Source organism: Hesperophylax consimilis, chromosome 31 (genome assembly GCF_061612785.1).
Source record: "Hesperophylax consimilis isolate HC1 chromosome 31, BYU_Hcon_1.0, whole genome shotgun sequence".
Taxonomy (NCBI): domain Eukaryota; kingdom Metazoa; phylum Arthropoda; class Insecta; order Trichoptera; family Limnephilidae; genus Hesperophylax; species Hesperophylax consimilis.
Genome location: NC_142866.1, coordinates 13,241,785 through 13,255,230, shown reverse-complemented (window position 1 = coordinate 13,255,230; position 13,446 = coordinate 13,241,785). Strand labels below are relative to the sequence as shown.

Genomic DNA, 13,446 nt, shown 5'->3' with positions numbered 1-13,446 from the left:
AACTGATAATAAAACAAGAGTGCAAATCTGGATCGAAGAAGTTTACTCGATCATTTAACAAAACAATGTATAACAAAGCTTCGTAGCTCTGTGCATGTGATCAATTGAATAGTTTATTTTGTTTTACGTGTTTAATTTACGATGTTGATTCAGTTTGGACAATCAGCGGTGTTACTGATGTAACTCACCTTTCTTAAAAAAATCAAAAAACATAATTCTTGTCATTTACATTTACAAAAAGGTTTGAGCTTAATGGTTTTAGGAAAAGTTGACACCAGAATGCAATTGGATTCAGGCTACCGTGCCTAAGGTAAACACCATAATGAGCTATTTAATAAAAATCGATACAGGTCAAATTTCCCAGAACATGATTACAATGTGACGCTTAAAACGTATGACTTCCTAAATAAAGTTCAGTAAAAGGTGAACTCTGTGCAATTTACGCCCGCGAAGATTTTTCAAAAGCTAACGGCGCTTTATCAATTTTACAACTTTTTTATAGTTCTTGTTTATTAGAAGACTTTCCCGAGACTGTGAAATTACAAAAACTAAATTGCTAAAGATGTTTCTCAACGTTAAAAAGAATAAAATCTCTTTTAAACACGTTGAGCCAGGCAGACGGACCGCACTATCAGTGTTAAGCATTGATAGAGGTCTTCGCTAAACAAAAGGAACAGAGAATAGAACTTCTTTATAAATAGGTGTGTACCTTTATTTAATTTATTTTATGACTTAATGTTGTAATCCGTTGAACCCCCACATATTTTGACCACCGGCCGCCACTGTCCAGAACCTCTCCTTTCCATGCCCCTAGTAAAATGAGAGAGTGTTCCATTGTCTATTGGCAATCAAATCATTAGTGATGGGTGTTGGTGTTATCAGAATGAACATCTGTTCATTCTGATAACATGTTGATGTTCATTCACAACTGTTCATGTTCATTCTGATATTAAATTTGTCTGAACTGGAACGTTAATACATATTATTATTTAAAAGAAAAGATTATATTATTTGGGCAGTTATAGTAAAAAAACTGTTACTATTTTTTACTGTGTATTAGAAAAATCATTAAAAAATTACAAAAAAACTGAAAATACATCAGTACGTACAAATAATAATAAAAACCTTAGACAGAGTTATTAATTAATAATAATATGGCTGCAATCCTTCTACGCCAAGAGTCCTAAGCTAGATAAGAGTCGAAAGCAGTGGCGGATTTCGACTTTTGAGTGTGATAGAGTACTAAGTTTGAATAATTCGACGTTATTGATGTAGTTTAGTCCAAAACGAAAAGTTGAAAATGTATGAAAATTTTCAAGAGATTTCCTGAAAGTCTTCGTACAAAAATACAAAATTAAAAAAAAAAAAAGTTTCAGTTACATCAACATCAATAATGCCATTTTTTAAATATTAGCACTCTAGTACGTTCAAAAGTGTCGAGCCGCCAGTAGTAACTAACCATCATTTTGTTATATTTTAGTTTTTCACTCTTCATCTTGAGTATCGAAATCCAGCCTGACGACATACCGCGGCCACTTGCAACTTGATTCTCGTCTTGACCATCTTCTTCTTTAGATGACATCCACATCTGACTCTATTGTTGGAGGTTTGCTTTACCGGATGGCTTCCTTGGCTGGATCTGGCGCTTCTCTTCCTGATGGTTTTCCTTCTTTGATGTTATTGACATCTGTCTGCAGAGTCTTTCTAATTCCCTTTCTTTGACTATTTTCTGCTGGCGTTCCTGTTGTCGGTGATCTTTTCTGGATGGCATCGGCATCTGTCTGCTCTCCAATTGTTTCTCTTTGTCCATTTTCTGCTGGCGTTCCTGTTCTCGGTGATCTTTTCTGGATGCCATTGGCATCTGTCTGCAAAGTCTTTCTAATTCCCTTTCTTTGACTATTTTCTGCTGGCGTTCCTGTTCTCGGTGATCTTTTCTGAATGACATCGGCATCTGTCTGCTCTCCAATTGTTTCTCTTTGTCCATTTTCTGCTGGCGTTCCTGTTCTCGGTGATCTTTTCTTGATGCCATTGGCATCTGTCTGCAGAGTCTTTCTAATTCCCTTTCTTTGACTATTTTCTGCTGGCGTTCCTGTTCTCGGTGATTTTCTCTGGATGGCATCGGCATCTGGCTGCTCTCCAATTCTTTCTCTTTGTCCATTTTCTGCTGGCGTTCCTGTTCTTGGTGATCTTCTCTGGATGGCATTGGCATCTGACTGCTCATCAATTTTTTTTCTTTGTCCATTTTCCACTGGTTCTGCCATTCTCGGCTGCAATCTCTGGATGGCATTGGTATCTGACACGAAAGTCTTTCCAAACGCCTTTCATTGGCCATTTCCCACCGGCGCTCCCTTTCTTGGCAATCTTCATCTCTGACGGGCAACCATATTTTTCGAAAAAAATCTTCCATTTCTTGTGTTTCTATTTGATTTTGGAGTTCCAATTCTCGGCGCTCCAGTTCTTGGCGCTCCTGTTCTTGGCGCTCCTGTTCTTGACGCTCTAGTTCTTGGCGCTCCTGTTCTTTCCTTTCCTCTTCTTTGCGTTGCTGGTGATCCTCCTCTACTCGATAGCCTTTTTCTTGGTTTTGCATCAACTGACCTGCTTGACGCCAGAGCTCCAGTTGCCTCTTGTATTCCTCTGCTTTTAGCATGCTCCGCCAGTACTCCTCTCCTTTTAATACTTGCTCCCAATTCTCTTCAACTTTGGCTATGTGCCACAAGCGCTCTTCGTCTGTGGGCATTTGCCGCTGGCGTTCTTCTTCAAAGGCCATCTCGTGCAGTCTCTCTGCTTCTGACACCATGTATGTAGTAACACTCAATGGAGATGTTTTTGTTTGACTCTGGGCTTCCGCCCGTTGCCCGCCTTTAATGAACTCCTGTAAGGCGTATGTCTCGCGCTCCAATTGACGTTTTTGTTCTTCCTGATTCCATTTCTCCCGCAGGTGGTTCTGTTCCTGCAACCACTGATTGTCCTGCAGGCGCTTCTCTTCCAGAATCTTCTCCTGATCTATCCGCTTCTGTCTCACTTCCAAGGCTTTGTCTTGTCTCTCCCGATGCGCTTGTTCCTGCTGATGGTGTTCCTGCTGCTTCTGTTGGGCAAAGGCGTTCCCCTGCCAGCGCGTCTGCTCCTGCTGGAAGGCTCGAGGCCCACTCTCCTCACGCCATAGTGCCTCCCAGTCAGTCTGTAGAAGTAACATATTTTATTAGTATTGCACCTCCGAAGGTGCAAGTAAATGGGCAATTAGGTGATGGGAAAGGGTTAATAGCTCACATTTCGAGACGGTCCAGGCTGGGTTACCGGGAGCTGACCATCCGGCTGGAAGAGGCCTGGGGAGTTGCGGTGAATGATGTTTTGCCATTCGTACAGGAAAGGTCTGGCGAGGTACGCGATGTGCACACGGCAGAACGGCTCCGGGGGAGCAATCACATACGTGACATTGCAGTACGTCAGGGTTAATGGTTCCGTCCAAGGCCCCGCCATGAAGTGGTTAATAGCTGGAACAAATAAATACTTTATATTAAATAAAATATTATTTAAGTACTTTGCATGAAATTATTTAGTTAAAAGGTATCTATAACAATGGATCAAATATTTGAAGTAGGTATAATTGGGTATTTTATTTAGTCATTGGGTATTATGTTATAATATAAAGCAATGGAATAATAATTGCAAAGATTATGGATTTAAATCAATCTCGGGTAATTTCATCTGGAGCCAAAAATTAATCCTGGTTCTTCCACTACCACAATAATAAAAATGTCATCACGTCACGTCAGACAAGAACTTATGGTTATTAAAAAATGACTAAATTTGCTGTCCCCGATTTCATCGTTCAACATCAGAGATTAACAAATGGTAAATACATAGTAAATATATTATTAACTTGCACTCACCGTCCGGAAGCAGTATAACACCCTGCTCAGCTCTGTAGTACGGCAGGAGAGATATCTGCAAACAAAATATGCATTTAAATTCTAATCGTAAAATCATTCTTGTTTTCTTTAAAGTTCATCAGAACATTCAGATTAGTGATGAGTCGTTCATGAAAAAGCTGCACAATTGAGCTAGCTCTTTTTAATGAGCGGTATTAGTATGACTCCCGGTAAACAGTACCAAGGCTCAATTGAACAGTAATTCTACGACTATAAATAACTATATTACTAACAACTTTGTTTCCAAGAATATGGCTAAAGGAATGACGCAAATGACACGAGAGTTGTGTATAAATAAACTCATAAGGCGTAAAAAACACAAACTCAATAATGAAGAATTGCTACATGATAGGTAATTACAATAACTCAAGTCAACGAACCTGCAAGCACTTTAAAAAAATCTACTTAAAAAATAAAGAACTACCTTCTGAACCTTCATTTTATGTTTTCCAATACATATAAATTATTATTGTATCTTACCTACTCCCCACTGTTATATATTCATATATTATTAATTATTATGAGTAGCATTTCACAAACACGGAATACACCCCATTCGGGAGAGTTAAACGGCGCCTGACAGTCCGACGTCTGGACTTGGACATATGTTCCTACACCTACTAACTACCTAGTACCTTAATTTTCTCGTGGTACATGGCGGCTTACCGGTACCAGGAGTCGTACAATCATAAGCTTACGCTGGGGAGCTGGGAACCATATCGGGAGAGTAGTATCGGTCGAGAACAGTTTGCTCATATGCTCTGAGCTTACGCCTCTCGTTCAATTGAGCCGTCGTTAAATTGAGTTGACTCTTTGAGTCATACGAAAATATAAAGCTGGTACTGTAACTCCCACTATTAGTAAAATGAGTCATGACCCATCATTAAATCAAATACTTAATATAATATAACTATACAATAACCTATGCCAATGTATTTATAAAGTAAAAACCACAACCGCAGACTTCTTTACACCATGGAACTCAAAACAGAAGGAAAAACCTTTGATGCGAGGCTTTTTTACATTTACCCCGCACAGAAAAATAATTTACGTCAGGACCTATGTCATCTTTAGGGATGCCGTGTGGAGGGTATTTTTTTAAGGAAAGGAAGGAGATCAAGTTCTGGGAAGGAAAAAGGTACGAGGGTTGGGTAGGTGTGTCTAGGAGCGACAAGTGCAAGGCGATGGGTCGAGATACCAGTTGGAAAGATCGAAGGGTCTCCCCAAAGCAGCCTCTCCCGATCTGGCACGCCACGCAGCTGGTGGGCAGGCGTATCCTGAACAAACCTCACCCGATGAACTCGGGCACCCCTACTAAATTATCAAACGTAGCCAACCACTTGGGGTGACCCATTGCAAAGAGTGTTGGTTATCCAACAAATGGTTCCCAAGGTGGCGGTACCCAATTCCTAAGGAGACCGTATTCAAGAGACTGGCATATTCAAGATGATGGTGAACTAATGAGCAGTAATGACCGAACGTGTGGTCAACGATCGCTCACTGACGTCAGAGCCATAGACTGGCTCACTGACCTAGATGTTCCCCTCTGACCCCCCCCTCACCATACAAAAGAAGAACTTACCTGTGAACTGTTGTTTGTTCATTGGCGATCTGCAGTTATGCTCAGTAACAATGACAAGTTACCGACATTATTGATAAAACCTTTATCAATCGTCCATGCTAGATACCCTGAACATCTCAATGATGGGATGGGATGGCTGGATGGATCCTACTTTTCCCTCACCCCAATTACTATTAATTTATATCCAGAAATATGTTTTATTGGTACATTGTTAATTAAAGAAACGGGTTTGCGGGATTTTTCCAGGTCACTGGAATAAAAATAAATTCATAGAAAAAATACACTCACTGGATCCTGATACTGATTGGGCCACATCAAAGGCAGGACGTGGAAGATTCTTATGTGTGTTGTATCAACCCTGAAATCAGAATGAAAACTTTTAGATACTAATCAACCAGATGTAAATGCTTAAAAGTATTAATAAATCATAACACATGGGTAGGTATAAATTTCACTATACGAGCAATATTTTATTTTTATAAATAATTTTCTTATTACAAGCAATATTTTGTTTTTATATAATTTTCTCATAAAATCAATGTTTTTATTAAGTTTTTACATAATTCTTTCATAAAGATAAATTTTTTTATTATGAGCAATATTTTGTTTTTGTATAATTTTCTCATAAATTTCAATATTTTTATTTATTCTTATCATTGTGGAGGAAATAGTTTTATTTTGGCAGTTCTACACATGTTCAAACTGATAAAACATAAACTGACGATTGCCTGAAAATAAATAAATAACTCCTGAATCCTAAAATAAAAGTTGCTACAGATTCTTGATACCTTCAGTATCTCTCAGGTGCAAGGCACCTCGGTGAAATTGGCGGAGGTGCGAAATGGATATGTCATAGTTGGCAAACTCCAACACATGGATGGATGAAATAATATTTTTTAGTTTTTCCTATCTCTGTACGTGCTTGTACATAGATGTATTAAAATACTAGTAAGTAACTTACCACGGCATAGATGCACCTTGCCGGGTGTAAATCCTCCAGCCCACGAGGGTTTTGGGAAAATATCCATTTCCGAAGTTTGGTATGTATCTCAGGATTACCTATGGAAACGATATATATTTATTTCTCACAGAGTATCACAATCATAATACCTAAACAAATATTTTTAGATTTTTCTAAACATATAACATCTTTAAGATAATAATATAATTTATAGGTTTTTTGACAAGAGCAAAGTAATAATGGAATAATTTTTAAATAAATAAATTTTCTAACATTGCTCTTATTTAATATTTATTTTCCCCCTTACTAATAAACGTGTTTTAAATTTTGCACAACTGGTAAACAATCTTGTGTAACATTGGAAACACGTTTATTTGTAAGGCCCTGTATCTGTGAGCATAAAATTAATATAAAATGTCTTGAAGTATCTTTGAAATTTTTACCCCCAAAAGTATGACCGTTATTATGCCATGTGACGCTTTCTCCTTCTTTAGTCAATGTTTCAGTCAGTGTTTCAGACTTTGTAACTCTGTTCGAAATCACAATAAATATAATTATTGTTTTCCAAAATATTATTTAGTATTAAAAATTTCTTATAAAGGGTTTTTCTGGGTCCGGAATAGAACCCTTTTGTAAAAAAATTTAACATGTCTTTTATGAATGCTCTAAACCAAAATAAAATGAAAAGTTTACATTTAAGATGAATCAAATTCACGGTTGTGAGAACCAACAATATATTTTCAAAGACCCTGACAAAAAAAAAGTAATCGGAAATAACGGCAAATTGTTCCATCCTTACGGGAATCGGCTCCATATGAAAGAGTAGATGTCGTTGCGATTGTAAATACATGGTCGGGTCCATTGCACAGTTCTGAAAAAACAAAAATATTATAAACATAATGCGCTTAAACAAAATAAGTACCCACTTTTCATAATCTGATCCCTTCTTAAAACATCCATAAAACTACCAAACCATCACATCGGTGGGCAGAGGCGACGGACCGCTAAACAACTCAGTTTTGGCACACACTCCTTGCTTCATTCACTTTCATACATTGTCTTATACATACCCTTCTGTTCTTCGGATTCTCTTGCCATGACCCGACTTAAGTATTTGGTTCCCTTGATGCTATGTCTTCCTTGGTCGTTCGACTTCGTCTACCATTCACATTGCACTTCATATACTATAATATATAAACAATCTAAGTGTCCCTTTCCTAATCTTTCATACATGGTTATACCAGTTGGTATCATGGTTATGCACGGTCATACATGGTTATGCCAGCTGATTTTCTTCCATGCCTCACTGCTATACATCAGGGTTGGTATCAGGAATCCATAACGAACTGTTAACTTCGCTTCTTTAAAACTTCCATCATCATCATAATCATCAAAGCTCTATCCCTAAAAATGCCTCCACTCAGGAGTGGATCTGAAGCTGTCTCCCTTCAGTTTCCAGTTCAACAATGCAGTTTTACATGCTCAACAATATTCATCCACCTAGGTTTAGGATTACCAATGGCCGTTTACCCTTCAAATTTATGAAGAGGGCACTTTGCCAGCTGCTTTTCTTCTATCGTTGCTATATGTGCTGCCCAGCGGAGCCGTCTCAATACTTTTTATCGACTTTTGTGTATCACTCCACAATCTTTAATACGACTCGTGGTTGTTACCAGCCCTTTGAACAAAATGATACTTCTTTTCTTGTATTTCTATGGTTCGACTTCTCAAAAATATCCAATGTCCTTACGCTATAAAGGCCCAGCTTTCGGCACCTCATCTTAGCACTGGGCTATTTAGTGTTTAATAGTAATTGGATTGGGTCCTTCTCCAGATAAGTCTTGATTTGGAGACTGAATTAGTTCCTCTTGAATAGGATGATTCGTCGGTTAATGTCTTGGTTTACGTTCTTTTGTGGTGGGAAAAGAGTCCCAAACTAATAATATATTGAGCGATCCATCCATCATAGAACGTCTATTCTACAGTCTCCATTTTATGAAATTTGATCGGAATCACTGATTCACGTCAAACAGTGTAGGCATAATTCTGAAATTGGAAGAATGACCATATCGATATGATTGTGCTCGAACCTGGGAACTATGTGGTAATGGGGTGGGTGGTCTTGTTTTGTTGGTTTCTTGTTCCGTTTATCCACTACTCTCTGCCGTCAGCCTTAATGGAAAGCTTGATGATCACCTGATCGCCCTTGATGATTTCCAAGGCGTTGGGTTCCCACTGCGTCGTTGCGGATTCAAAGTTCTGCTTTCTAAGTCCTCCATTATTATTATATTGATGGATGTAGGAGCATTTCAAATATTGTCAGGATATTCCTAACCCCGGAATATGTATCTCTCTTTCAAAAAATAAAATCCGCGGCTGACACGAGGACATCTCGCGGTGAACGGCTCAGTGTCAGGGATCTTGGACTTCTCGGACCTGCGTTAAGGTCAAAGATTAGAATCCGGAAACGGGTATACCGTATACCCACTGGCTACGGGCAGATGGGACTCTTGTGCGGTATTCACACAAAAATTATATTCCCCCATTTATCATTTCTATGGAGACTCATCTTGAAAGTATGTTTGCTGTTCTTCTTCAGTCTCGTGGTGGTTTTGGGAATTTTTTCAAAAGCGTATTCACTATTTGCAAATGGTGACATTGAGTTGGGAGAAACAAAGCATGCATGTTCTTCATCTTAGCTGATGTCCATTTCCAGCGGCTTCCATTTCTTGGAATGAATCTTTCTGCGGATGTTCCGATCTAGTCACTATTATAATATATATGTCATCTGCCTCCGAATGGTTGCACGGTTTTGCAGTAGATGAATCTTGGGGTTTGTACATCTAAGTCTGTGATTACTTTTCAAGCACCACTTGAAATCCTTGAATACCCGCCCAAAATGTTTAGCCGTAGGTTCTTTTTATTTTTACAGAATAGATGAACGCAATGCAAATCTGTGCGAAGAACGTTTAAAGCAATGATCGATTATAACTAATGACAGTCTTGGTTATCCTTGGTAGCCAGTTGGATATCAAAGAGAAGGTAGGTCTGTCGCAAAAGTTATTCATTGAAATCAGTGAGTGGCGGTGTTCATAAGGAGATGCTTGGATACAATGAGTGTAGTGGACACACTCCTTACAATTCACTCCGTTCTGTGGAGCGTGTAATGGTAATGGATGAACGCAGCCAGTCAATGAAATCTTAGGAAAACTGTGTGAAGCGAGAGTGAAGAGGTAACGCTAGGGCCCCGCCATCCTAGGAAAATATCGTAGAATTCCTCGCGGGATGGTTGGACGCTCTCGAGCAGCAGATGGCAACAGGCGGACCGCAGTCCGATTCCGGACCGGAAAGTGTACCTAGACTCTTATTTTAACCGCTAAAGAAAAATATTATCAGTTTTTTGGCAGTCCAGTTATAAGTCGTGTTCCTTTTTTCCATAATTACCAGCGCCATCTGGACCCCTCTAGAAATTACTTGCCGACCCTAGATGTATAGTAGGGTGTATCGATTTTTAACTTTTTTTTTGTTTTCAAATTCCAAGTTGAGAAAAAGTTGCTACTAGGTACCACAACTTACCACAAAAAGTTTTGGATTTTCAAAAAAATGTTTAGGTCTCCCGCACAAGGCCTAAAGTTTTAATTTTTTTCAAAAAATATCCAATTTTTTTTTAAATTTAAAAAAATAAAATCGTAACACTTGTGTTTATTCCAAGTTAAGAAACAGTAATATTAGGGCATAAAAATAAATGGAAACAAATAAATGGAAGTGTTTTGAACTAACTAACTATAATAACTGGAGAGGAGTTTTGTGATTTTCACAGCCCTCCCCCTCTCCCTTCCTCCGCATCGTCACCTACTGATGCACCCCCTTCCCCTCTCAACTAAAAGCAAAGTAATAAAAATAAAAGTAAGTACTTAGGTTTATCGGTAGGTATCTACCTACATAATAAAAATTGGAAAAATGTAGATTCACCTGCAAAAAGATGAAATCATATTTATTTAAGAGGGATAATAGTTTCAGAATTATTCGGAGAAGAAATTGCTGAAAGAAAAGAGGGGGGTTATCTTCCAACTCGGCTCGAGTGGTGGAAAACTTTTGCTATTAATTTCCAGGATAAATAAAAGTTCCACCTCTTGAAAAAGGTAATAATAAAAAATAAAATTACCTTAAAATCCGAAGATGAAGATGAGAAGCGAAAATGAGGAATTGGAGTCTCCAAAGCACCAACACCAGGTGATTAGTGTCCTTCCCAACTCACCAGCACAAGAGGAATGATCGAGAACGCCAGAGATTGCACAACGCCAAAGATTGCACTTGCAGTTCTGAAGTTACGGAAGCAGGGCTGTCAACAGGCTGAGTTTGTTAATTTATTTATTTACGGACAAATAGTCCATTAACAATATAATATTTTTTACACGAATAAGAAACACAGATGGCAGTGAAAGGAGAGCATATATAAACGATGAGCAATGACAATATACATATGATATAAAAAGTACAGATGGAAGACAATTACAAGTGTTACTAGACAATTAAAATTAAAATGCATGAAGAAGGTTTAAAGGGCTTTAAAAATTACACATTATATCGACTGTCGAAATTCATTCAGGCTTACACCAAAAAAATTAATTTATTGCTAGAGATTTTTCTTTTCGTTTGACTGTGGGTCGTTATTCCTCGGGGATCCTGCAAACCTCGACATTAATAAGCATCACCTTTCGCGGTCTTCTGCCTAATTTTTGTAATTCAGGGTGACTCCACCGAGGCCCCATGCGGGCGCAATTGGAGCAGTTCGCTCCCGGTGGCAACTTGCCAAGGCGCCAGGGAGTCTAGGAGCCCTTGAAGTTTTTAGTAGCGCCAGGCGCTGTTTGGCTCAGGGAAGGCCCTGCTTCACTTACCAATATAGCATAATACTATTTTCTAAATTATATATGTTTTTCTTCTTCTGTTATTGCGTTACTAACAATAAAGAGTTACCTACTCGTATGATATGTTTTAATTTCTTTAAATGTTGTATATAAACAATCATGTGGATGAATAATGCACCTAGGTAGATACCTACATTCCATTTACATATTTAAGAGCCAAGGAGCCAAGGCACTGATATTACCCAACACCTAATAGCGCCGTTTGCCTCATGGTCGGCCCTGGGTATACAGGCGAGATGTTATCAGAAATATATTTGCAGTTTCTACGTCTACAATTTCGTTTCCTTTCGGCAAACAACAACAAAAGTCATCAAGAAGAGCTTTGTTCCAGCTGAGAAGTCTGATTTATACCAGTTTGAAAGAAAACTTTTCGAAAACGTTTGAACAATTTCAGCAGAAGTAAAGAAAATGTGGGCACACGGACACGCCCACACCCTTCATATGCCCCTAGTACAAGTTGTCCCAACGCATTGGACCAATGCGTTGGTCCATCGTATACAGGACCGTTGGTTGCACGCGTTGGCCGGTCAACCCGATTATTGTAGGTTTTCGTGCACACGTCAAAAGATCTTGGCGCCACCCGCCCACAGCTTCACACGTCGGCGGGTTGGTGCACCAGGGACATATATTTATATATACCATATAAATATATAGTAGGTACCTATATATAAATTAACCGATCTAATTTATATAATTAAAGTATAGGTTTATAAATTATTTAATATATTTGGACTGATACTTACGGGTGTAAGTTATTTATATTTTAGATTAATAAAAACAGTGCCTTGTCATTAAAATATTCCATGTAAAACGGACGAAAATTTTTTAAACCGTTTTTCTATAAAATTAGCTGTAAGCACCAGATTTTATTTTTCTCAACGATGAATTAGTAAATTCCCGAGGGATTCCTCTAGAAACAACTGAGATTCTAGTAATACGTTTATCAGAATTAAGTAAAATAAACCCCGCGGAAAGATCAATTTTCTAGGCCTGCTAGAGAAAATTCGACCGTAGGTCCGTCCATTACGCCGGGCCGCGGGTCGAATATTAATGAACACGCCTTCTTAACTTATGTCTTTAAGATTCCCATTTAATTTAGGGATTTGCTGGGGCAAATTCAACCGTAGGTCTGTCCAATACATCGGGGCCGTACATCGCGTATTTTTGTGCATGGCTTCTTCACTTACGTCTTTAAGATTCCGACTTTATTTTAGGCTACCTATTATCACGTCTTACCTAAATGGTTCCGGATAACAATCATTTTTGGCAACCCTGTTTCACGAAGGCTCGGAGGTATTTGCTGGGAAACTTTGTAAGCAAATCGCAAGTATGAGAACGGGTAGCTGCAGAAAGAAATTATATTCTTAGAATCAATGTAACCCGAAACTGAACGTCGCTATTTAATTTAAACAATGGTAGATATGATTAGGTAAGTTTGAAACTACATTCAAGGCGAGTTTTGTTGTTTATATTAAATATGTGTTTAGGCTGCGAAGCGTCGGATTGTTTCATTTATATTTGTATTATGTAGGTTCCTACTTATTTCATTAGAATATTGTACCGCGCCGATGTTCTTTTTCCTTTTTCCCATTTTTTTATGTCGGTAGATAGTACATTATACTTAGATATAATAGGTATGTCTATAAAACAAATCTGAGAAATGGAACGAATGAACGAAACGAACGAAAATGAATCGTCTTAGTGTTATCCTCCTATAAGCAAAAAATGACATAATTTGAGATTTTCACGGCAAAAATTATTAAGTCCTGATGATAATAATTATGTTTTAATGATAGTTATAATTACCTTTGTAATGGATATTTTCACATTTCAGTACATAGGTAAGTATTTTTGTTTTAAACTAGTTGATTTAATTGCTCGGGGTTGTTAAGATGGGACAATAACCTAAAATAATGTAGGAATCTTAACCTAAATAAAACGGAGCTGTGGTCGAATTTGCCCTTGCAGGCCTAGGAAATTGATTCGGAAATCCCTCGAGAAGTTACTAATTCATCATCTAGAAAAATAAAATCTTGTGCTTACTAC

The 13,446-nt window shown here is 38.2% G+C and overlaps 1 protein-coding gene across 1 annotated transcript; it reads right to left on the bottom strand.

Annotated features, from left to right (window-relative positions):
- Nucleotides 1-1,178: 1,178 nt before the first annotated feature.
- On the bottom strand, nt 1,179-10,733 carry LOC149409473 (uncharacterized). The gene is made up of 7 exons (XM_089649830.1): nt 10,638-10,733; nt 7,272-7,343; nt 6,473-6,570; nt 5,800-5,869; nt 3,891-3,945; nt 3,268-3,491; nt 1,179-3,178 (listed from the first exon to the last, which is right to left on the bottom strand). The coding sequence occupies exons 2-7, from the start codon at nt 7,332-7,334 to the stop codon at nt 1,595-1,597; spliced, it is 2,094 nt and encodes a 697-aa protein (XP_089505956.1). The 5' UTR covers nt 7,335-7,343; nt 10,638-10,733; the 3' UTR covers nt 1,179-1,594.
- Nucleotides 10,734-13,446: the final 2,713 nt, after the last annotated feature.